We start from the raw sequence: 26,649 nt of genomic DNA on the forward strand, positions 1-26,649 counted from the left end.
CTAAGCTGGAAGTCATCACTTTGTACTTCAGCCAAGACTTGCTCATTTTTTGTATTTGCACACAACCTTGGCACTTAACAATAGCAGCATTTCACAGTGTTCCCCTGAGAGCACCTACACTGTTACCTGCAGTATGACAAAGAGTGACACCTCTTCTCTACCTAGCAATCAAGAGTGTTGGACTGTTAAGATTTTTATGAATCCCAAATTCTCATTGATGAAGCTCACAGCACTGAGGCTGCTAGTGGGAAAGTATCCCTTTGCTCATACTCGGATAATCAAATCAACTCTAGATCACAGCATGGCCTCTGAAAATATTCAACAATTGGAAGAAAAAGAGTATTCAATATTCACTGTTTCACTACCAATATTCACAGATTTTTTACAAGACCCAGATGGATATTCAAGTTCAAGGGCAATACGTTACATTAGTACATTTTTGTCATTTAACTTTTCCCCAGAGCAACTTACAGAGTGCATCTACTAAAGCAGCATGAAAAGTTGCACAAACAGGACACCACTAACCACACACAAACAACCGTCAGAGCCAAACACAGTGGTGAGGTCACAAATGTGTGTGTGTGTGGATTGTTCCTCTTGGAAAAAAAGGTACAGTTTCATTCCAGGTTTTTTGCTAATCGCAATGAACGGAGACAGCAGCACATTCAGAGCATTTTCTGAGAAAACAATTGCTTCACAGCAATGTTAATGGACTGTAATGTGCAAACCAGACAACTTTACCCACTTGATAAGAAAATCCTCGATAAGCTAATGTTGTACCTTGTCTCTCCTGAGACTGGACCAGGGTGAACCTCCAAAGTTTACAAAACACACTTAAAGTTCGTTAAAGGTCTGGTTTATTTTTCCATTCAGTTCTCTCAATGCTCAGTTATCCTAACCGCAGCTTACAGCTGTTGCCTAGCAACTTAATTTGATTTGATTAACCCTTTGAGATGAAATTGGACTCAAAACCTGATGCACAATTATAGCAAAGTAACAAACATGATTTCTTGTCAGCTGGAATCTTCCTTCTTATGTGCCTGCTTTCTTCAGTAGTGATGCCAATCTGTTAAGGCACTTTGCCAAGGCCTTGTCCCCCGCTAACAAACAACGCTCCCTCCAGCCCCTCTGACATTACATTACATGTATTTAGCAGGTGCTCTTATACACAGCAACTTTCAGTACAAGAGAACAAAGGTGTATCCACAGCATGGAAACTGCGCTTGTCATGTTACAGAAACACTGTAAGAAGATTGTAGCTAAGCTGGAGCCGTAAAACCCTTCCAGCAACTCTGTCCTAAAGGACAGAGTTAGGTATCAGGTTTCCACAGAAACATGAAGTATTCATGGCAAAACATGTTCTTATACAGAGCAGGCCTGACCCCCTGCATGAACGCTCCCCATATGTGTACATACTCAACAAGACACTGCATGACTTTTACATACTATGGATTGCTAGAAAGAGATGCTTACAGGGGAAATGTCTCACGGCACATCATTTTGTATGTTTGTAGGATTGTGTGTGTGCAAATGTCTGTGCGTTTGGGGGGTGGGTGTGGGGGGCTTACTGAATTCTAACCCAATTAGGAGGGCTTCATTCCCAGTGTGTAAGTTAAAACCAGGGCTCTGATTATATTCAGAATAACACTGGAACAGGATTTTCTTCTCTACATTCTGTCCTTTTCAGGGCATTTTCACATGGTGTTGAGTAGCAGGAAAAAAGAGCAAGAGAGCATCAGCCTCTTTATTTTACATAAGGCACACTGCCAAAGGTGCAATCATGCAGGCTGTCCTCCTGCTGACCCAACAGACTAAAACATTACATTGGTCATGCCAAGGAAACTCTCCAGAGAGCACATACACCTATTAACTTCCCATGAGAACACTTACATGAATGTCTACTAATAACACCAAAGTCTTGGCTGCAGCATGACATCACAGAAAGACAACCTTATATACATGGTGCTTGCATGGCAGTATGCACAAGGCCCAAGTACTGATGGTGTTTCTTTGACATCACTGCCACACTTAATGGCAGGACTGTGTGAGTCCACCCATTAGGTATGTGTGTTTTGTAGTTCACTATTCCAGGTAACAGGTTAGTTTTTAACCTAATTAGATGCGCAACAACAGCCACTGGGGCGGTCCATGTTTGGGGCGTCCTGTGTTACATCATGTAAAAAGCAACTTTTCAACAGTACAACAGTCTTTCGGTTTTCTCATTGTGGCTCATCCTAACAGATGAAAGATTGCTATAGAATACTTACAGCATTTCTTCTCGTTGACTCTGGGCTCCGGTTTTTTGCTCTCCGTTGAATTGGCCAGGCTGCAGTCTTTCGGCGTGCCTGAAGCCATGGTGACACGTCGGAGAGCTTTGCCACCGCTGGTCCGTCCGTCCGTCCGTTCCGAGGGCTCGAAGTCTAGCAAGACGGTCTCTGCAATTCTGATAAAACCCAGAAAGCTCTTGGGACTGACTTCACTGACAGTACTAACCCTTAACGTCTCGCCTACAAATTACACACGTGGGGTGACTGTTCACTGTAAAGCAAAGCGTTGTCTTTTATTATTTTGTTTATAAGAACGATCTCAATTTATTGCACTAAAACATTTGTAAATAAATCACTGATATATCGAAACGTGAATCAACATTTTATAAAAAAGTTAATTACTGGGTTATCGCATGAGCGTATCCAAAACGAATAGTTAAAATACTCAATTCTTGGAAGATTCGCCGAGCTCTGGTTTAAACACCCACGTCACTGCGTGACTACTGGAACACTGCAAGCTGGCTCATGTCGCAAGTTCAGCAGAACAGCCCCGGGGGACTAGGCTATGAAACATCGCAGTCACCTGCAGCCGTACTGCTGGTGCTGTTTGGATGCGCCGTCAACGTCACGACATTACATACAGCAGGCAACGCACAGGGGATGCTTTTGTTAAGGTTACCTAGAAGTATACTCAAAAAAACGAGAAATCAACATACAATGAATTCAACTGCTTTCACATAAGGACTCAGAATCGTCCTCATGTCTCTAAACTGAAGGTGCAATAGCTTACTAATTTTAGGGACCATACAACTTCCTTTGGCTGAAAAAAGTAAACACGAAAGAAATAGACTATATAGATTACATTCATGCAATAAAACGGCCACTCACTTACCTATAAACTGCAACAAACGGTGTTACGAGGGCATTGCAGTAGCCGTTAAATCAATTCGCTCTTTTAAACTTGCAGTTTCAATTTGTTCTCCGACGTACAGCCTCCGATCAATGCATTTTTCTGCAACTCTGAATCGCCCCTCCCTATCCAGGAAGAAGTAACTGTATGGCGCTGCGACAACCTGCCGGTGCTGCGGTTGCTATGACAAACTGGTAAAAAAATTCCTCACATTAACACCTGACCCTCCTAGCTATAGTTAATGAATGAAGGTGATTCTTTGCGCCAAAACTTGTTTACCGTAAATCTGCGAATACGCACATTCGCCATTTCTGCATCGCACTGAACGAGGAAGTGGATCCGTCTTTCAGCCTTACCGATTCGATTTCTACAGATATCAGAGACAATGCATTGCTTGAATGGTGGTGCTATTTTTTATGCCTTCAGATGGGAAGAAAAATGCAGAAGAAAAAGTAGCATAACTGCGCGTGTTTCACTTTGCCTCCTCTTCATCTTAAAGGAGAAACCTCTGAAGGAGACCAAAATAGTATGGAGGAAAGAGCTGGCATATTCCAAAACAAAAGAACAAAGTCACGTTACCTTTAAGAGTGAGAATGACGCAAGTTTTAAACACTTTTGCATTTACGTTAGGCTACATCTTTATTACAAAACACTCAAAGGGGGAAGAACGAACTTGTGTCTTTACGGCTAAAGTGTTGGTGGTACAGATTCAAACCTTGCTGTTATCACGTTTTTTTAAACATGGACCAGATAGTTAGATTGGTGGGTTCCATAATGAAAATTCTGCGTCTGCGTGTGCAAGTGTATTTTATTATTTAAAGGGTTTATTAAAACACCATCCATCTAGTCAGCATCATAACACGGACGGCACTGGAACTGCAATAACACTGGAACCTCCAGTTACCAACTGACACTCAACACGGCCAGCTGAGGGAAGCATAGTTTACATAGCAATCATTACAGCGGACTCCAGAGTGGCTCAGTTGACTAAGGGGCTCGTTGTGAGGGCAGACTGAGTCATCTTGCCCCGACCGAAGTTCGAATATGTACTGTGTCCGTCGCCGCCAAATGATTAGGAGCCCATAGTAGCGGAACATTAAATTAGGCTATTGACCTTATCTCGCCGGGCTTGAGTTTCATCAACTGGGGTAACAACGGTGCATGGCGCATTTCTCTTTTATCAGAATGTACGTTATTGCTATTCGAATGCGATTATTACAATGGAATTGCACTATGCAATAACGGGGACATTGCTAAAATATTACACATGCTAAATCACTGGATGCAAACATCACACCACTTTTCAACACTTTCGCTACCTTATGCAATTCAGGAAAGCTGTGTAGGTATAGACTGGAAACTGTCTCTACAAAAAACTTCAATGCAATCACCAAAGTTAAAACCGTTCTTTTTGGACGACTTTAGTACAAATCCAGATCTATACTCCCATCTAGTGGACATTTTCAGGTAGTACAAATCCCCTCTAGCAAGTCATGTTCTGTTACATTTGGAAACATTTATTCACCACATTCAGAAATTTGTGAGGAAATCGTCCCATGGCCAGACAAGAGAACAACAAAATGAATGGAAAAGATTAATGTCTTCATAAGATTTTTTATGAGAGGACAATCTCTGGCGTTTAACTGGTTTATATTTTTATAATGTAAGAAAGAAAAGAAATTGTGGGATTATTTGTGTATTATGGAGCATATCTTCGGTAATGCTGGGATTGTCTAATGTGTGAGGGCCACCCACTGAATGTTCTTATGTTCTTCTTGTAACCCTGTCTATCACAAAAGGGGCACAGCAAGCTTGTTTCCACATGATTCCAGTGAATGTTTGCAGAATTGTACAGTCTCTTGCTGCACTGTCAAATTCTTCTCAGAGTTGTGAAAAGTTACTGAGAGAGGAGGGGATTCTAATCAACTGGCTCTTCTGTTGGCAGTCTTAATATTATTTCCTGGCTGTGCCCTGACTTCTACTCTTGGAAGCTGACCAGTTTCTAGATCACGCCTTCCAGGAAATCTCACCAAAAACCCAAGTGATTAATTGGTCTGGTATCTCTGTACTATGAAATGAAAACCCTTTAAGTAAACATTAATTGAATAGAAGTAATTTATCTCATTTCTTTTCATCCATTGACAGAATCAGTTTTGACCAGCATTATTAAATTTATACTAAATGCAAAATCTATGCATACCTCACTATGGCAACACAAGGGAAGTTGCAGCATTCTCTCCTGTTGCTCTTGTTGCCCACATCCTGTCCCATCTGAATTCACCAAAATGATTTCTCAATCTTCTCATTGTGGCCTAATTCACCAAAAGCACAAGCACTCTGTGCACTCACTCGGGGTCTGTTCACAGAGCAGGATTCTCAGCTCCTACCATTCATGATACGACATCCTGTTTGATTACCCTTCATTCCCAAGACTGACTGTCCAGAATTTGAATTGGAGAGGCAGCTCCCAGAACTAGTTTTGTCTTATGTCACCAAATTGCTACCCCCAGTGCAATCTGTGATGTTAAGAGACTAGAAAAACACAAAAATGAATTGAGGAAAACACGTTTCCTAAAGCTAACTTGAATGGCAAACCCAATCCAACCATTTAGTCCTTCTAGTTTCCCAGGGGTAGAGGGCGTTAAGAAAATAGAGTCACTGTCTTGCTCCTGCAGTGAATGATTCAGAAAGATTGGAGAGTGACATTTAAAAAGAAATAATGATAGTCCTACTTCCTGTGTGCTCATTAGGTGTAGATCTGACCATGTGGACAAGGGGGGGGGGGGGGGGGGGGGGTGAGAGGGGGGGAGAAAAGAATAAACAATGTGATCATGCAAGCTGCAAGGCTACCATTTGTAACACATCTTACTGCTTTGTGCATTATAACTAAGGGTTGTTTTGCAACATCTACTCTCATAAATAAATACATAGGGCCTGGTTTCAAATCTAATGGAATTTCATTGCTTAGCCTAACTAGAGGTTATGCTGCAAGCCAGAGTTGTCCAAAAATCAAAATAGTCCCCTGACTGCAAGGACTCCGGATAGCCCCACAACATACAGACAAGCACAGCTGAGCATAGTGCTCTAAGGGTATCCCCTGTGTGTGTGGTGGATGGCTGTGTGTGTGATGTCCACTGTGTGTGTGGTGGATGGCTGTGTGTGTGATGTCCACTGTGTGTGTGGTGGATGGCTGTGTGTGTGATGTCCACTGTGTGTGTGGTGGATGGCTCCAGTGAAGATTGTCCTCCAAATGAAAGCGCCGATGGGCTTGTTCCTGTAAGCCCCTCCCCTGGGACCAGGTGTCAGCCCTCTGCTGTATAAGAGCAATAAGACTGATAATTAACTCCAGCCAGTCCGACGCTGTGGACAACCACTAGATTAGTAATGACCTCTGACAATCCACGTCCCCGGTAAGGTAAGTAATGTTTTCTTGTGGGTATTTTTGTCACTGTAATTGTATACTTTTTTTAAAAAACAAAAAAAAACAAAATTAGGATTTCCTTGTTTAAGTGGAAAATGTCCTTATTTGGTGAGCAAGGAATAATTTTGACAGTGTCAGCCAGACAGAATGGACATTATCTGTTATCCTCTTTGTTTTTGCCATAATTTTTGATTGCGTCATAAAAAGAGATTAATTATCCCCTTTTCTACAGACAGTGGCACATGCTAGGTAGCATTTATCCCAGAATGCATCAATCTAAAGAACAAAAGCAGTTTCATGGTGGAACTTCTATTTGTATAACTGTATAATCAGCTTTTAATTGGAGTTTCCTATTAACGGGTTTGACAGTCATCCTATAAAACAGTAATGATGTGCATTCTACTCCCATCACAGTCATCATTATTATTACACTTCGCCATTCGCTCGTAGTTTAGAGTAGGGAAAGTGAATGAGTGAATGGGGTTGGCTTGTGTTAGTATCGCTGAAAGCATGTTGTTATCAGAGTGGTACTGCACCAGCTCCTTTCAAGGTTAGATAAGGTACCTATGGGTGACAACAGAGGGATCTGGCACCGAAACAGAGGAGCTTAAACTCACCAAATGAAATGAATGGTAATGTTATGGAAAACCTTGATAATCCCATTATAATAAACCCATTTTGTGCATGAAATGCACCACTGCTGACTCGTATTGACATATTGATATTAGTGGACTGATAGTCTATGCTCTTCATGGTGTTCGGTTTTTCAGTCAGACTCTTGCAGACACCCCTAAAATATTAGCACCTATGATGTATTATACTAAAACTTATGCTGAAAAAGCTTATCAAATCTTTGAGAGAATCAGAGAATTTATTCACTTCAGAATTTGTTCAAAATTTCACAAAGTTACAGTCCTGCTAACAGATCCAAAGTTATAGTGTTTGAATGCCATCATAAGTATGTTTCCATGCAGCTGTTGTGGTCAGTGGCACCACCTGGCCTTTCCAACCGGGTTGTGTTTGGCTGGCGCCATGTATCAAGACCACCCTCGCTGTGTGATTGACAGGCCTGCCTACTCCCTCCCTAATTTTGATGAGGAGTTTGACAAGAAGAGCCGGAGTTTCCCAGTTGGAGAGAAAGTCAAGAAACTCTTCCGGTATTGTCATTTTATCAGACTCAGGATTAATCACTTTTCAGCATCGGAAGGGTTTTACATTGGAACTTATTTCATTCATTAAATAAACATCACCGTACAGTTAGTCATCATAGATAAGACCCAAAATGCAAATAGATCATAAAGAGTCTTTTGTACTACTTGTTGAAACTGAGGAGACTTTGTCTGAAGGAAATCTGCAGTAATAAATACAAGAGAACAATGGTTTTTTTCTTGGCAAGTACATGACTGTCAGTGTGGATCAGGTGTTCTAGGGCCCGTGTGAAGTCACTGCTGTTCAGACACCTGCCTGTGCTGAGCTGGCTGCCCAAGTACAAGGTGAAGAAGAACCTGCTGTGTGATGTCATCAGTGGGGTCAGTGCAGGCACCATCCAGGTCCCCCAGGGTCTGTATCCTCTGTAACACCTGTACTTACTCAAAAAGTGTCTCCTCCATAACGCCTGTACTTATTCAGTGTCTCTCCTATACAATCTCAACTTATTCAACCAGTGTCTCGTCTTCTAATTCTGAATTGATCTAATTAGTGGCTCCTCCATGACACCTCTACTTATTCAAAAAGTGTCTGCTGGTATATCTTTTTGTACTGTGTATTTATGGGTTCCATAGGCTGTGGTTACAGGAGCTTCATAGTTTCATGGCCCTGTACATGCTGGGTACATTTACTTATTGGTAGGCTTTTTCCTTCCTCCTTCAGGCATGGCCTTTGCCCTGTTGGCCAACCTACCACCAGTCAATGGGCTCTACTCCTCTTTCTTCCCCCTCATACCCTACTTCTTCATGGGCACAGCCCACCAGATGGTACCTGGTAAGTCTCAGACAACAGGACGCAATGGCCAATGCATTTCCAGTCAGCTTTGGGCAGAGGTTTTAGTGTTATCTGTTATATGGGATGGTGAAGTGTTCCCTCTGTACAGGCACCTTTGCTGTGCTCAGCATCATGGTGGGCATGGTGTGTCTGAATCTGGCACCTGCCTCCGACTTCAGCCACTACAACGCCACGCTCAATGCCACTGTGGTAGACGAGGAGAGGATGGGCCAGGTCCGGCTAGCCATCTCTGGAACTCTGGCCTGCCTGACTGCTGTCATACAGGTATTAGGAACCCTGGGATGTAGGGGAGACTTGGTGTGGGGGGTGAGGTGGATTATTATGTGAAGGTACTGTAACAACACAGCTGCAGCTATTGGCAACCGAACCAAAAGGTAAACTAAGCCCACCTCCTCCTGTGTGAATTGAACCCATCATGATCATCTGCTGTACTGTACCAATTTGGTGGCTCTGACAGCCAGGTTCTTGCTCTACCTTATTGGTTAACTGTAGCCATAGGCTGACTGTGTGTCTGTTTGGGCAGATTGGCCTGGGCCTGATGCAGTTTGGCTTCGTGGCCATTTACCTGTCCGAGTCCTTCGTCAGGGGCTTCATGACAGCCGCTGGGCTGCAGATCCTCATCTCAGTGCTGAAGTACATCTTTGGAATCAGAGTGCCACCTTACAGCGGACCCCTGGCCGTCATCTACGTGAGTCCCAGCATGCTTAGCACTCTGCGTGGTACACTTTGATCCAGACAGGGGCACGTGGGGAAACAGTTGTTTGATTGTTGGATGCATTTTGGTGCATATGCTGGTGAAAGCATTTACTGTTTACTGTGCCTCTAAAAAATTTTCCACAGCTGCATCAATTCCCGACATTATGAGTCACCATGTAAACATCTTGTGCACCCACGTATTAGCACACAATGCTTGAGATGAATGATTCCTTTGTAACTTTTTTAATTAAGCCATCTGCCCATTTTTAAAACCATCTTCCTCCTATCTATGAATTATCATATTAAGAAAAGCATCAATATATTAAGAATAGATCCACTGTTACGCAGTGTTTGCATTTACTTGTTTTATAGATTTTCTGCCTATATCCTCAGACATGTCCCGTAGACACCATGCTATGGCAGATATATGCACACAGTGAAGCAGTTGGACAGGATAGCACATTAATTGTGTGAATCCAGCTCTGCAGACATAGTCCCAACCTGTTACAGTTCTGTAATGGTTCTTGTGGTGTCCATGCTGACCCGCTCTAATGGTGCTCCTTGCATCACAGACCCTGGTGGACATTTTCACCGGGCTGCCTCGTACCAATGTGGCATCGCTGATCTTTGCCCTAGTCAGCAGCGTCGTTCTCATCGTGGTGAAGGAGCTGAGTGCACGCTACCGCCACAAGCTGCCTTTCCCCATCCCCATGGAGATCATCATTGTAAGTGACACACATGCATGTTCGCGTGCACAAATCCGTCTTAAAGTGTGGTCTGACCTGCTCCCTGATGATGACTGTCACCTCCCTGGCAGTGAACATGTCTCTGCTCTCTCAGGTTGTGGTGGCCACAGCTGTGTCCGGGCCCCTGGATATGCCCAAAACCTACCACATGGATATCGTCGGGGAGATTCCCCTCGGGTGAGGGATGAGCTGTGCCAGAAGGATTCAATTCAGGTTCAATTCCTTTCGGTTTCAGCATCTGTGCTGAACACCTTTTTTCTTCTTTTCCCTCCAGATTCCCGACCCCCATCATTCCAACGGTGAGCCAATGGGAGGACATGCTCAGCACGGCTTTTTCCCTGGCAATTGTGGGCTATGTCATCAACCTGGCCATGGGCAGGACGCTGGCAGCCAAGCACGGCTACGATGTGGATCCCAATCAGGTAAGAAAAGGCAGGGGGAGATGCAATGATGTATTCCATTATCGTTGATTTGTTTGGTGGGTTTCCACCCATGAAATCATGTGAACTGCTGTGATTCATTCATGCATAATACATAATGCATGTAATATTACATACTACAGTTGCATGCAACCACACCACCCTGTAAACCTCTCTTGGTGATGGGTTTGGTTAGAACCGGGATTGCAAACCTCCTGGGAAAAAGTAGTGTTGGTAGCCAGTAGGGGGCAGTCTTTCTTCTGGCTCAAATCAAAGAGAACACTGCCCGAATACAATGATCAAGGCGCTGAGCTGTCAGAGCTGCCAGCTTTTGGATGAAATGTCAAACCACTGACCCACTGTGGTTGTTAAAATTCCCAAGATACAGAGAGGCTGTTCTGCAGTGAGCTGGCCAAAAAGTCAATTTGGCTCTCTTGATTTGCCCTCCTAATTATCTCCCAGTTTAATTGGCTACACCAATTCTCATCTCTCCCATATTGATGTGTTGTGAATTTTCTGGCACAAAAGAGTCTCAGGTGGAGTACTCTTAACCCCCAGATCACTGCAGAATTTTGCTGTTGTAAGAATGTGAATACAGTTCTTTACAACATTGGTTGGGCGTGGCCATATGACTGTCACTGACTCCCTGCAGGAGATGCTGGCCCTGGGCTGCAGCAACTTCCTGGGGTCCTTCTTCAAGATCCATGTCATCTGTTGTGCCTTGTCTGTCACCTTGGCTGTGGACAGTGCGGGGGGCACCTCTCAGGTCAGGCCACACTGCAGGGAACAGATCCTGCCCTCCCAAAAACTCAGGGGTCACCAAGACATGATGCATAACAAGCACTTCAGTGTTCTTTGCATTTCTGGTAATAAGACTGAATCATTTTAACTGGTCTAGATGCAATTATACCTCCACTAATAATCCTAGCTGTAGAGATTGTCTAATGACTTTGATGCTATACTGTTTCCACTATTTGGTGATAGTTTGGTAATGAATTTGATGACCTTAAAAGGTTTTATAACAATTTACACACAGTGTATATTATTGTAATTTTACTTATAGAGTAATAAATGAAAACAATCTGATGCATTATGTTGCTTTCTTAATGCTGTCTTTCTTAATCTTAAGTCTGTAATTCACATGCTTGCTTCAAAAGCAACAGCCCCAGAGAAAGTGCTTTCTGCCTCCTCTCTTCCAGTTTGCCAGTCTGTGTGTGATGCTGGTGGTGATGGTCACAATGCTGGCTTTAGGAGCTTTCCTCAAACCGCTACCCAAGGTAGGGGCCTTATCGCTGCCTAACATGACTCACAGCTCCTTTTGTTCAATATTTGCCCAGCCAAGGCCAAAACAAGCATAACTTGCAATGAAACGTACATGACCGCTGCAACTGTGATCTAAAGGACTGTGAAGGTCAGGCTGAGGTCACGTGACACACAGCGCTAAGACGTCCAACGTTCTGGAATGTCGTTTGTCCCCAGTCTGTGCTCGGAGCCCTCATAGCGGTCAATCTGAAGAACACCCTGCTGCAGCTCTCTGACCCCTACTACCTGTGGAAGAAAAATAAACTGGACTGTGTGAGTCAAACCCAGAGCACCCTGTTCCCTATTGATATTGAGACAGATTCACAGATTGAGATCAGTGCATGTAACAATGAAACTTCTTTATATATAGCAGAGCCAAACTGAGATCCATGATCACAAATGCTCACTGTCATTCTTTGTTTCTTGCCATGAGTGTTTGTAATGTTCATGTCCTTTTCTTAATCCCCCCTGGCCAGTGCGTGTGGGTGGTGTCCTTCCTGGCCACCTTCTTCCTCAGCCTACCCTACGGAGTGGCGATCGGGGTGGGCTTCTCCGTCCTTGTGGTCATTTTCCAGACGCAGTTGTGAGTGAAACTGGTGCTGTGTCTTTCCTTTTTTCCCCTTTCCTTGTGATGTGTGTGAAAGCCCTCTCTTTTCAAGGTTTTCTTGCATGTTGAAGGTGCATCTGCACCCATTATCACTGCTGCTGGTGCTCAGTGCAAAGTGCACTCATGTCGCTCATTTCTCAAGTGGCGTTTTCATGTCAGAGCACTCATCCAGACACAGAACATGGCAACATGTTGCAATGTGAATGCACATTATGAGAGTGTGGCTGTGTGAGCTGCACATGCTCATTTTTCTACATGTTGCTGTGTGTCTCTCTGCAGTCGCAATGGCTCAGAGGTGGGACAGATCATGGACACAGATCTCTACAGAAACCCCAAGGTGTACAGTAAGGTAACACACTGTCCTGTACTGGATTGTGTGATATGGCATGCCAGCAATTCCACAACAGACCCCAGATCAGTGTGAATATGCAACTCTTTCCAAAGGTGGATCTCATTGTCATACTGTTAACATTTTTTCATGTGGAATTAATGCAGATGTAAAGTTCTGGAGAGCTGTTCTATTCACTTCATGTGTTCAAAGTGTTCATTGAACACAATATAATCTGACCTACAGGTGAAGTTAGTTGAGGGTGTGAAAATTGTCAACTACTGCTCCCCCATCTACTTCGCCAACGCAGAGATTTTCCGCCGAAAAGTCATCAAAAAGGTATGTTCAGCGGTGAGGACAGCAATCAATTGCTGTTAATGAGTCTTTGGTTGTGTTGTGTCTGAGCATTGGCCATGAGAGGAAAGACAAGAATTTAGCCAATGGGGATTTGTCTGTGTGTGAACAGACCGGGCTGGACCCGGGAAAACTGGTGCTGGCCAGGAAGAAGTTTCTGAAGAAAGAACAGAAGGAGAAAGAGGTGAAGGAGAGCAAAGAGACCAACAAGACTAAGAGGAGGAAGATCAGTGTTGCACCCCGTCTCTGGGTGAGGGAAATGTTGGTCATAAGTCACAAATAACATGCTTGCAAGAGCCCAGAGTCAGCTACACCTGAACATGGTTACTGTATTAATGTTATCTTTAAGTGTACATGACCTGGATTGGCTGCTAGGCAAGTGCAATGTAATGTCATCCAACTGTAAAACAACACCAGTTGATGCTGTTACATCGTGAGGCTGTGGTCTGGCATGTAAATGGCTTGAAGTTACTCCATGATCAACATATCCTGTTCAAAAAAGTGAGAGCAGGAAATCTCATTTGTCAGTTTTTTTAATCCCTCCTCCAATATGCTTAGAGTACGTCACAGCTGGAGCTACAGAATGACTTCGATATCAGTGGCGGGAGCGCAACCGACAAGGTCGAACCGCCCACCTCCTACATCAACTTCCACTGCGACGTCTTGGACCTGGGTGAGAAAGAGCCAGGCCAGGACCTGCCCGGTGCCCAGCCCGTTGCTGTGGTGCCCCGGCCTCCACCCTTCCACACCCTCATCCTGGACCTGGCTGGGGTCTGCTTCATTGACCTCATGGGTATCAAAGTGCTGACCAAGGTGGGCCTCTCGCATACTGCTCTAGGACTGCCGCTCACTGTCATTGCCCCACAGTTCCAACACAAAAGACACAAGAAGGCTCTTTTTAAAGAAAAGGATCTGCCTAATTTTTTTTTGTAATACCATATACACCCTTGTTAAACAAAGAAATATCCCCTGGTATGACTAAGCCTCTTGGACACATTGGCACACCTAAGGTGTGCTAAATGTGCAATATAAGAAAAAGTAATAGTAGTATAATAGTAATTTAGTCGTTTATTTTAGATCCTAGGAGCCCTTGACTTTTTGTGTCTAATTAGGCTGTGCTTGTGTGATGGCTTAATACTCTCCCATCTTACATGATGTATGTGAACATTAAACTGGGATTTGGATATGGAGAAACATGGTCTGCTTCAAAAGTTAGTCTTCTGTTTGAAATCTAGGGTTTGCACAGTGGGCAGGAAGCTCCCCATTAATTCTGTTTGAAAGTCTCCCTGAGCACCCTACTTGCTCATTGACATCGGTAAAGAGCTGGTTGATCCATTAATCTTTATGTTGTCTGGATCTCTTTCTCTGATCATCCTTGTCCATTAGTAGCCCATCCTCATAACATAAAGATAACCTGACCTGTGCTGCTCCTGCTTTAAAAAGGCACTCATGAAGGAGCTGCTTGTCTTATCAACAAAACAGCCTTTTGAAAATGACTGTAGGAGGAATGAAGACTAGTGTGGAGTGTGAGAGTGACCGAAGCAGCAAGATTTGAGTGAAAGTGTACTGTGGCATAGCATACCAGATGCTGATTGGAGTGACCTGTTCATGCGTGCAATAAGGTTATGACCTTTAAACATTTGATTCCACCGCCGTGTAAGGAAACCATGTTGTGTGGCCTTGTTGTTTGTTCTCCTGGGCAATATGAAATGAGAATCCACACCTTGGTGTATGCCCTCAGAGTCAGACAACAACCTCAAATTTCACGTGATCTACATTTCCAATAATCTTTTTCACCTCCCTGTCGTATTGTATCACTATTAGAAAGGATTTGAGCTCAGCAGTGGTCAGTGTCGTAAGAGTAACAAGGAACAAGTGTGAGCTGTGTCTGTTTACAACAATGTTTCAGATGATTGTAATGGTTTGGTAAAAGGGTGTACATTAGCAGCGTTTCAAACCATCTGTATTGCTCCTTTACAGATGAGCTCTAGCTATGAGATGCTGGGGATCAGTCTGTACCTGGCTAACGTTCAAGGTAAGGCGCGTCTCCCTCGACTCCCTGCCTTTCAGCGCAGTGACATCTGCTCGAGAGCCGATTAAGCCGTTGCCATGGGAGCAGGATTGAACCCACAGCAGCCAGCGCTTAAGTCACTCCATCTGTGAAGGGCAGTTTGGGAGATGAAAGAGAGAACGGCCACAGAAGCGGTTAACGGTTAATCTGAGGATTGTCGCTGCGGCCTGGCACGGGGGGATTTTTGATTTTCCTGTTTCCTGCTGGGATCAGAGAGTTGACTCAGTCAAAGTGAACAATGTGATCTGGCCTCAACTTTAGTTTATTAGACGAGTTGAGGGGAACTTAACTCCAGCTTGATAATAGATAGCAAAATTCTTGTAAAAAAAATACCACTTATATTCAAGACTAAAACAAACCAGAAATGAATCGCTAATTGAAAAAAACTCCTGGTATCATTCTGCTGTCTCTTAAATTACCATCCAGAGGTGTGTTCTGCATCATTATTGCTGTTGTATCTGTCTTCCTGTCAGAAAGAAAGAAGGGAAGCTAAACAAACACAAATCAGGTGGTATATTTAACTTTCCGTTGGTTTATGCATTGGGCCCAGCTTGTGTCTGAACCTGTCTGAGCCTGGCTCAGCGTCCCACATGCAGGAGTGTCCGCTGTCTCCTCACTCACACCTGCTGCGTACCTCTGCCACTACTGTGCGTAGCCCAGGTGTACGAGGAGCTGGAGATGGGAGGGGTGTTTAATGAAGGCAGCATCGCCCGCGGTCACCTCTTCGTCTCCGTCCACGACGCCATCCTCTTTGCCCAGGAGAGAGCGAGGGACCCCGGGGACGCTGACAAGGCAGGGCGCCCTCTTTCCTCTTTCACACCCCTCTTTGTCGTGCCGCCTGGCCTATGATTCATTGCATGTGATTGCTATCTGCTGAGATGAATGCAGGCTTCTGTTGGCTCTCGGTAATGCTTATGTGAGGAAAACATGAGCTTTTGGCAGGAATGTGAAGTTCAAGGGTCAGGTGCTGTTCCTTGTGTTCTAATGTGCCAGCAGTACAGAAATGCTCATTGGGATTTTCCAGTTTGTCAGTATGACAGACAAAAGGACTGTGACAATGTATTGAGACTGTTGAGTCTGGTACGGTATGGTGTAGTCACCTCGTGCCTGAAAAGGAAGAAATGATTATGATTAGTCTTACTCTCATTCCCTTTGACTTTAAACTCAGTCGTGGTTATTGACAGACTGAAAGGATATTTACTGGAAGAGCTTTTTTTTTTTTGCTTAGCTCTGTCATCAGATTGTCAGTTGTATTTTTTTTTTGTGTTAACCAGATTCCTTAAGAGAACTATTTCAATGGAAGTAGCAATATTAAATTATAGATTACTACAGTAATTGACTTCTTAAAAGAGTCCTTGCACTTCTCTAGACTGAAGACCTGGATGGCTGTGAAGGCAGTTTGTTTGTGTATTCATTAGCGTTGAGTGCACTGCCCTAGAATAAGGAACTTCAGAGAAACTCCATCTTGGCGGTTACACTTACAAGGACAGGATAGGGGAATGGCAGAATCGAGAGGTCAGCAGTGTGTAACAGACCCAGCAGGTTGTAACAGGCTCACTTCATACACTGCAGGAACCAATCTCACTCAAAGGAGAGAGAGAGAGAGAGAGAGAGAGAGAGAGAGAGAGAGAGAGAGAGAGAGAGAGAGGGAGAGAGAGAGAGGTAGAGAAGGACTAAGTAAAGAGAGGACATGTGAGGTATATGGACAGAGTGAGAGAAAGGGACATACAGGTAGGGAGAGAGACAGGTAGTGTGTGTGAAAGAGAGGAAAAGACAGTAGTGACAGAGAGGAAAGAGATAGATGATAGATGGAAATATATACAGACAGACAGGTAGATGGATAGAGAAAAAGAGAATCAGGAGTAGAAGTGACAGACGGCTGAGAAAGACAGAAAGAACAGTCAGAGAGAGAGGAGAGGAACAGACAGAGCAGAGCACCTGCTGTGTTGGAGGCAGGTTTTTCTCCCTCTCTCCCTCCCTCCCTCGCTCCCTCCTCTGTTTGCTGTCTCCCCTTCACCTTCTGGTATCTTATCTGAGGAAGTAAACAGTGGGCTCCCAGGAGAAATCACAAAATAGAACTCCAGGTAAAGGCAAACTTGGCACTGGCGGTAGAAGCGGCTGCAGCATTTACCTTTCAGAAGCATGCCGTCTGCAGAGGTCACTTTCAGGACTTTCCATCTCATATTTTCACTCCAGGAAGGAGGATGAGGGCCTCAGCTTCTTCCTCTCCTTCTTCTTTTCCGTTATTATTGCAGACCCTTGTCCCAAAGTGCCTTACAGCAGTGCATTGCACCACAAACAGTCATAAACATATTATGAACAAAGATTAAAATTTATATTAAATGAGTTTCACAAAACAGTAATTAAACATTGTGCTGCAGGGAAGGCATTGAAGAGAGCCTGAATGTGTTTCCTGAAGTCCAGTTATCCTTCAGATTTCCTGCAGAGAAATTCAATCAGTGGTTGATTAACAAGCCATCCATTTTATTGGTGAAAGAGTGAGATAATCAGGCAGAATCCTATGACCCATGTGGTAACATGCCTGTGTCTGGGTGGTGAGAGGTTAGTACAGGTGAGCACAGTGAGAAAATTGCACTTTGGATGGAACAGTGTGTCTCTGTGGGTTGCAGGCAGAGAGAGAGAGGCGAGAGCTGGCCTTTGACATCCAGGAGGAGGAGAAGGATCTGGAGCAGGTAAACCTCCCTTCATCCACTCACAGAACCCCCCTCACTCAAATGGTAATTTTCTTTTGTGACTAAATACTATGGTGGGTCAGGGCACCTAAGAAGGGGGCAGAGAGCTTATTTGCTGCAATGACACCTCCATACCACAGTGACATCACCACATCTGTAACAGGCTGAGTGTCATTAGCCTGCCCTGCCCTTTAACGTTTGGCTTTCCTCACTTCATAAAATGACATTTTACACAAGATTTGCAGTTGTTGTCCTGTCAGTCACACGTGCCTCTTGGCAAGGGGCAGGGACAGTCACTATCATATGAAATTTAGCCAATTGTAATTGGATAGTGGCTTAGAAAGGTCATCCTACCAGCAGTAAGCAACAACCCTACAATGAACCATTAAAATATAACTTAAGATATAGTAGAACAAAGCAGACAGACTGATTCTTTCCAGGCAGAGATAGGTCTCCAAGTCTGGACTACAGATCTGTCTGCCAAACAGGCAAAGGCCTCATAGCAAGCCTGCAATATTTTGCCACAACTGTCTACTTGTTCTTTCTCCACTCAGAACATGTCCCTTACTGACATGCTAATGTTGCTGTTTTACTTTCAACAGGAGCTGTTTTGAAGGTGGTGGAACTCCCTTCTGATTAAACCCCAATCTAGCATATCCAGGACCCATGAGGAACAAAAAAGAGGACAGAAGAATTATGGGCAAAAAGTGTTGTGTAATGTAAATGTCAAGAAGATTGATCAAGTGTAGATTAATAATGACATCCAGACCGATCGAAACCAGTGCCTGTCTTTGGTTTTCTAAATAACAAGATTAGTTTGACATTTCTGGGTTATGCTGCATTGCATTAAGAATTACTCAAACCATGGAAACCATGGAACTTTGCATATGTGCTTTGAATTACTACCTAGTTCTTCCATTAAAGCTTAACACTACTCTTAGAGAGGGTTGATGGTTGTAAATGATACAACAGATGATCAATTTTTATTTTTGAATTAAGGGTTTGTTTTTACCATAATTATTGACAGAGCTGCGAGCATGAAAAAAGCCATCAAGCTCCCAAATTGCTCACTGAGTGCATCTCAAAGCATAACATGTTTGAAACTAATAAAGTGAATGACATGGTGTGCATTCTGGCAATAATTATATTCATTTTGTGCATTCCTCATAATAAATTAGACCAGGCATCCAAGCATAAGGTGGCAGTGTAGCATAGTGGTTAAGGAGCAGGACTCATAAGCGATAGGTTGCTGGTCTATCCCCTACTAGGGCACTGCTGCTGTACATTTGTGTGGGGTACTTAACCCGCAATTCCCTCAGTAAATATCCAGCTGTATAAATAGATAACATTGTAAAAAAACTGTATCTGAGTGCCTGCTAAATGCCAATAATGTAATGTAATAAATCCTTAGTAGGAATAACTGCATACAGACATAATGGTTGTAAACCCACAGAAAAGAAAACATAACTGCATGCTATTCCACTCGTTAGATCTCTGCACTTTTTGCAGATCACTGTCCCCCCCTGGTGGTGACATTTATGTATGGTTGCAAATGCTGCTGATTGATATAGCACAGGAATCAAATACTCAGCCTTACTTCGTCAATGAAATTTTTACAAACACAAAATTCAACAGAACATTCAGTTGTATGAGAAACAGCAGCCCACTGAATCGTCTCTTTATTTTCATCGATCAAAGTTTGTCTGACATGGGCACTTTGAAATGCAGCTAAGCCATGCATATGCATAAAAGCAGACAGTGATGTGGTGGCAGATGGAAAGATTACATCCACGTGGTGGTGCAGTAACTGTGTCATCTGTTCACCTGCCAAACAAATACACACCTGCAGTCCTGCCACACACACACACACATGCACACACACATAGTTGGCGCTGCTGCCAGAGCAGGGACATGCAGCTCTTTTTTTAATTTTCAGGGTTACTTCTTGAGTGAAAACAGGCATCTGTGGGAGTGGTCTTTGCCATTAATGTATACGATAATGATGGCATGGTCTAACCAGAAAGTGAGCTTAGTTCTGGGGTAGTATGACAGATCTCTGCTGATTTTGTGGCCAGTGGGTAACTGACCAACAAGATGTAATTAAATCCCAGCCTTGTTATGAGTTCTACAGATTTTGTTAGGGTAAGGTTCAGAGTTAGGGTTAGGACTAGGGTTAGGGCTAGGGTTATGATTACGGTTAAGGTTAGTTTTAGGGCTAGGGTTAGATTTAGGTTAGGTTAGAGAAAATCTTTCTTTCCCAAGTTGTCCCCTGTGAGGACCCCCTAGGAAAGAAAAGTTTGCACTGGCCAATTCAAAATGCCTATGTTATGCAGGAGATAGATGCCATATTCACAATACCTTTGAAAAAAGGTTGGGTGGCAGAGAGAATATTTTTGCATTGGATGTTTGTTTGGCAGGGACACTTATAATACAGAACCATTGTGTGCCCTGCACTTTGTGGGGACATGAGGCATCTGATATGTGCTCGTGCAGGCCAACAGAAGGCCCGTGTGTGCTTTTGCTGTGAGGACATCTGTCCTCAACAAGATGTGATTGTTTGTTTAACACTTCAAATATAGCATGGTGTGGCATCAGTGGCCATGCAGATGGATGGCAGCTCAGCTCTTTCCAGCTCTGTGACTGAACAGAATATAAAACAACTCCCTTACACGTTGATGGTCTGTTAAACTCCTTTCAGAAAATACCACTACTCGTCTTTATAACCTTTTCAAAAAAAGCCCATCTGTGTTAAACGAACCGTGATGATATCACAACCATTTGAATTCACATGAAGTCGGTTATATTCACACTTAATGGAAATTTGTGGCCTACATAATGATCAACAAATGTTCCAACATATTCTACTGATGTTCTTCCTCAAATGTATCATTCCCCCTTTCATTCTAGTTTTTGTTGGTTTCTCCCTGCTGTTCACTGTGGGTGAGTACTGGGATTGCCAGCGCGCATTATTAACCAATATCCATGTTAGATTTTTTTCTTTCTTGAGCCTATGATGACCGTGAGCCTACAGCGGCAGAACAAATGAGTTTTGTTCTGCCGGAGATCGGCAGTATATTGGCAAGGGTTTCCTTATCTCACTTCCCTCAGGCACCCTGTCATTCATCAGGTGCCTGAAAGCTGTTTGGATGGTATTAGTGGAGTAGCCGCTATCCTCCAATTGGCTTCCACTTCACTGTGGTACACTGTGTGACTCGTAGTGTGAAAAATAGCCATTGGTTGCATGTCAGTGTATTGCTTCACTGCAGTGCCTCTTCCTTACTTCCTGAATATGGGCTCAGAATTGACAGTTCTACCCAAAAGTTGATAAACATGTGATTGCGCATTCAAATACACATGAAGTACAGTATAAATATTCAATATTATGATGGTTTACAAATGACAGATAGAATAGCAAGAAGCAAATCATGGTCTTCAAATGGGTGTTTAATTAACTACAGCTCAAGTGAGACAGTGCTCACACTCAAAGGATAAAATAAGTAAATCTACAGATTGCATTCTCTGAAGACAATGAACTGAAATAACACAACAAAACAAAACAAAGACAAATGATGGGAAAAAAATCTTTTTTGTCTTTTATGTGGTACTTTGCCACATGGGTCCCGATCTTGTCCTCACTTCCTGTGATATCTATTATAACTTCAGATGCTGAGTTGTAAAACAATTAACAGCAGCATTTTTGTAAGTGTGGTAAAAGTAGATTGCCCTAAAGAATCTGTAATGCAGACCTGTTTTTACAAAGCATGATACTAACATGATACTGGATTCCATGTCAAGGAGACCAACATCAATACAACCCTCGTGGCATTTGTCAAATTTCTATGATTCTCTAGTACAGTATTCCCTAGCAGAATGATAGAGCATGTATTGGGCTGTTTCAGCTAGTTCTGACATAGCCACCGCTGCAGTATATCACAGCTGACTTTAAATAATAATAAAACCGTCTCCATGCAGCACAGAAAAACCCCTCACATTTTATACGATTTTTCCGCATCAGCAAATGATTTTCTTGATATGAGAAAGCCTCGCTTGGCAAGAGCATGCAGAATAACTGAATGCTGTTTAATGTTTAAAAAATGGAAGCCCGTACATCAGTCAAGCACACTGAAAATTACACATTCATGCACATTAATAAGATATGGGCAATGGGAGCTGAGTGGATGAACAGCACCACTGTGCCTCAAAACATTGCTGTAGTTTTCCTTTCAGTTGGGTATTGCTCAAAAGTTCTCTCAGACACTGACTACAGATACTTAAAGTATTTACTTGATTTAAAATGCAGCATTCAAACAAAAGATGGTCAGGTATGGATTATACCAAAGCACATCAACACAAATACTGATTGTTTTCTGGGCAATAACAAAGGTTACCAAGCATGACCCAGTATTCCAATATCGCATCTGGTCATTCATTTGTGGCCCTAAAGCAAGAGGGAATAAACAAACCCAGCCATTACAAATTGGATTAATGCTAAAATTAAAAATGCTGTTGTTTTGTCCTTTGAAACACGTAAAATTCTATTACAGTGTAGACAAACATTAGTGTGCTCTTGAGCAAGGAGTGCCCAGGTTATCTCTCTCATCTCATCAGAAGCACATAAGCAACAAGGCTGCCATCTCCTTCCCCCTTATGTCAAGTGTAAAATGAAACAGACTTCACATACAAATGGATGGATAATTAAAAAAAAAAACAAGATCCAGTTCTTCACAGAGTAAGATGTCAATGTTGTCAGAGCACTGCACTGATGTATGCTGTATATTTCAATCGTGTGTCCCAGAGGTGTGCGTCCAGAGAAAGTACTGGCTGGTGTGTATTGTGGGCAGCTGGGAACAGTATTACTTTGGCATCGCATGCTTCACCCCAGACAAAGCTGACCCCTTCCTCTGCACCCACATAATCTATGCCTTCGCTGACATGAATGACAGCTCTGACATCATACCTCAGTTGCAAGAGGACAAGACCCACTATGTGTCCCTCAAAGTGCTCAAGAAGAGGTCTGTGACATCATGCGATATATTAGAATGGTGTACAGTGTGCTAACATGAGGATGTGTTACTCCACATCAGTGTTGAGTCCACACAGGCAAACCGCACTTCCTTAGTCATTGCTGTGCATTTGAACAAAAGATGACTGGGGTATTCCTTTGTACACACACACATGCACACGCGCACGCGCACGCACACGCACACACAAACAACCTTACCACATGAGTACACATTCATATGACATCTACATATGCATAGACACAACTGCATGTATGGACACCTGCTTAACACTGTGTAGTGCCCAATCTTACTGACTGTAAAATTCCTCCATTTGACCCCTATAGGAACTCAACCCTCAAGACCCTGCTTTCTGTTGCCGGATGGGATCCCAGCAGCAGCAGGTCATTTCTCCCAGAATACTACCTCCTCTGGATACACATGGTACTACTCTGACACTGAGTAATCCTGAGTAAGCTTTTCTTGTTCTTGTCCAGTGATTTATTTGTCATTGCAAAATACAATACATCTTTAATTGCACTGTAACCATAGAATAAAGGCTTAAATATATGGTGTAGTTTTTTGTTATTTCCAGCAGCCTGATCCCATTCCTCATTAATATAACAGTACTGGTGTTGTGTAAGCATGTCCAACATCTATATTCATTTTTTGGTGCACTGGATCAACCATAGTTTTTGTACTGTCTCTACTCAAATACCAGTCTTACTGGTAATGCTACTAGGGGTATTCTAGAAAATGATATGAATTAACCATAAATTCATGTGGCCTCAATTTGCCATTGAATCACCCACCACACCCTCTTACCTCCCATGCAGAATCCCCTTGTCAGTTCTCATCAGACTGTGACTATTAAGTCTATACATGATCACTTTGGTTAATTATATCACACTGTTAAACCGGGATATTGAAGGAAGAATCCACATCTTGCACTAATTGTTTCCTCCATCCAGGTTTATAACTTCAACCACATACACTGACGGTTGTTCACTGAATCAGCTCTGAGGTTCCTGAGGCTGGAGGGCTTTGATCTGCTGGATGTGGTCTGGAAAATCCTGGTGCCTCCACTGGAACTCACAGAAACAAGAAACACTACATACATTTACTGAAGGCAAGAGCTGCACAGAAGGAACAGTTGTAATGGCTGCCTTCCTTTTATGCCAACATTAGAGCTTTTGCAACAGGATTTGAGCCTTTTGATTTATTTATTGACCTTAAGGTGTCCTTAACCTGCATATTCACCAAACATGCAATGGATGCATGCAACCTGCACACCTTCAACAGGTGAGTTTGCACAAAAATGCACGATATGTGCAACATGCACACTTTTCCTAGTGTGTTGAAAACTGAAATGGAACTCTTGTTCTCTCTATTACTGATCACGTAACACTGGGTCATATGAGAGCAATGTGCTCCCTTTTTTATTAGCTAATAAGAGAATACTGTTATCTTTTTGATGTTTCATTTCTCCTCCACCTTCAGAAAGCATCAAACTATGGAGAAAATCTTTTATTCATTAGAGAACAAAGGATTAGAAGAGATTGCTAGCTCATGTGGTATACCTGGTGCTGTGAAAGCCCATTTTTGAAAAAGCTAATCTTCTGGGCTCATTCCTACAGCAATAATCCATGAAACAGGCAATGGAAAAAAAAGACACTCAAAGGGGCAATGTGGTCATGCCATTAAAAAGGTGAGATATGCAAACATAAATTCATTAGCATGCACTCACTGATTTTATAATGCAACACTACTCAAGGGAAAGAAAACAGCAAACACAGTGAAAATGGCTATATTATTACATAAACCAATGTTCTGATGTCCTATTTAGGCTCGCCTACAGCAATAGCATTAAATGTATTTAAATGTTGTTTTCCAACTAATAATAAATGCTAAACTTTTTCAAGAGATACAAAAACATGGAAGGTTATTTTCTGACTCCATTAAGTTTTACAGAAGGTAACATTTTTAAAAAGACATTTAAGAAGAGAGTGCACTTGTAATAGATTATAATTAGGAAAAACAATGTATTGCCATGGGGGGGGGGGGGGATAAATTGAATCTTCTTGCATGGACCGCAGACATTTCAAGCCCAGCGCGATGAAATTGTTTGTCTTGTTTAACTTCCCTGAAGTGTATAAATATGATAAATGTTATTCATTTGGTTAGAGAACAACATCATGAATTATGTCTTTCATTTGGCATCTGGTTCATTTATTTTGTTTTTTTTGTTTCTCACATATTAAGACATTTTAGTTGCTACTTGTTGTTGATTATGTCTGTTTTTTGAGTTCAAGGTCCAGCTTTGCATGTTTATTATATACTTTCCAAATAATATTGTAATAATAATTAAAAAAATAAATAGCATAAATAAATGAATAAACAACCTTAAACAAGCTCTTTATGATTAATGCCCATGATATAAAATTAAACCACATCGTTCTTTTGCTGACTTGATCTTTCGCTGCAGGTACATGGACTTCATCACCTTGAGGATCTATGACCCCCACAGGCCGTGGCAGGGGGTGAAAGGACACATCAGTCCCCTATTTACCCAGAGGTGTCACCTACTGGACCGGCACCTGAACATAGTAAGCATAGTATCATTGGCTTTACAGTTCTGCAGGAACTGTAAAGCTGCGGAACTGTAAAGGTTTAAACAGCACTCTGAAAACTCCTATAAAGCTCTGTTGTTTATGACTCCCAAATAGGGGCAGCTGCAGGTGTAATTTTGGCCCTCTCCATGTCTGCATTGTGCTGTTAAATTGTGTGATCCTATACAGGTGTGCCAGTTCATCAAAATCAGGGCTGTAATCATATCTGACAAGGAACAGAAGGTGTCCTATGCATATATAAATGACCAGTGGCTGGGGTTTGACAGTACTCACAGCTTGAGAGGAAAGACAAGTCCATGCCAGGATGTGTACACAATGGAAAATTGTATCAGTCTGTATGGACATATAGACATGCATAGGTGTGTGTTTTATTTTTTTTTTTTACTGCAGTGAAGTTATAGCTACAAAATGCCAATGCTCATTAGCACTTATCACTGCACTGAGTGACAAAATTGGTAAAATGGCAAACTGACACTTTTTTACAGCCTCACAAAATGAGTTTCACAGTGAATTGTGTATGTTTGACTGTTTGTATGTGTGACTCCTCCTGTGTATACTGTATGTATCTATGGGCATGCATGTGAGCCATTCTACAAGTGTGCGTGTGTGTTGTTTTCCTGCATGTGTGCATGTGTTTGTGTTGATACAGTTTGTGTTACCCTTTGTGAATGTGCATATGCGTGAATGTGTGTATTTGTGCAGCATGTCACCCTTTGTGTATGTGTGTTTATACAGTAGGTGTTACTTGTTGTGCATATGGGTGTTTGTATGTGGCCCTCCTCCTTGTCCATCTGCAGACTACATGGCTAAAGCATGTCTGGGCAGGGCTGTGATGTGGTCCTGTGTCACCAGGGCAAATTTTCCCTCCTCCACCTGCTCAAGGCCTCCCTGCTATCCCAGGACATAGCCCCACGACTTCATAGCCACCATGGCTACCAGCGCCATGGCAACAAACCCACCGCACACTGCTGAGGAAGCAGGAAGGGGCATGTCAAGAATTCCATACACCAGTGGTCACGTGGGAAGGCACCACTGACCACCAAAAGTCAAATAATCCCCCACAGCCAGTGAGTTCTCAATTAACATATAATAACAACATGTTGGCCTATGTGACTATGTGTTACTGTAATGTTGTAACTGGCAGCATTGTTATAATGTTCCACAGAAACATTGTTAGAATGTCACACATATGATGGTTAAATAC

The 26,649-nt window shown here is 42.8% G+C and overlaps 2 protein-coding genes across 4 annotated transcripts in view; one reads left to right on the forward strand and one right to left on the reverse strand.

Moving 5' to 3' along the window:
* Positions 1-3,355, reverse strand: part of LOC118781381 (6-phosphofructo-2-kinase/fructose-2,6-bisphosphatase 2-like) — a 22,203-nt gene extending 18,848 nt beyond the window's left edge. For all 3 annotated transcript variants that reach the window (XM_036534388.1, XM_036534389.1, XM_036534387.1), the window contains exons 1-2: positions 3,160-3,355; positions 2,268-2,443 (exon numbers count right to left, since the gene is read on the reverse strand). In XM_036534388.1, the coding sequence (XP_036390281.1) occupies positions 2,268-2,355 (88 nt within the window). In that variant the 5' untranslated portion in view covers positions 2,356-2,443; positions 3,160-3,355. The remainder of the gene's footprint in view (positions 1-2,267; positions 2,444-3,159) is intronic.
* Positions 3,356-7,630: 4,275 nt separating this feature from the next.
* On the forward strand, positions 7,631-26,417 carry LOC118780414 (solute carrier family 26 member 9-like). Its single transcript, XM_036532878.1, has 22 exons — positions 7,631-7,755; positions 8,019-8,158; positions 8,468-8,578; positions 8,688-8,863; positions 9,123-9,287; positions 9,868-10,020; positions 10,136-10,218; positions 10,316-10,463; positions 11,113-11,226; positions 11,660-11,737; positions 11,940-12,035; positions 12,239-12,345; positions 12,649-12,718; positions 12,944-13,036; positions 13,164-13,301; positions 13,610-13,864; positions 15,032-15,086; positions 15,778-15,921; positions 17,757-17,815; positions 22,613-22,827; positions 25,301-25,421; positions 26,298-26,417. The coding sequence occupies exons 1-22, from the start codon at positions 7,631-7,633 to the stop codon at positions 26,415-26,417; spliced, it is 2,766 nt and encodes a 921-aa protein (XP_036388771.1).
* The last annotated feature ends 232 nt before the right edge of the window (positions 26,418-26,649 follow it).

The sequence above is a fragment of the Megalops cyprinoides genome, chromosome 7, assembly GCF_013368585.1.
Source record: "Megalops cyprinoides isolate fMegCyp1 chromosome 7, fMegCyp1.pri, whole genome shotgun sequence".
Lineage (NCBI taxonomy): Eukaryota > Metazoa > Chordata > Actinopteri > Elopiformes > Megalopidae > Megalops > Megalops cyprinoides.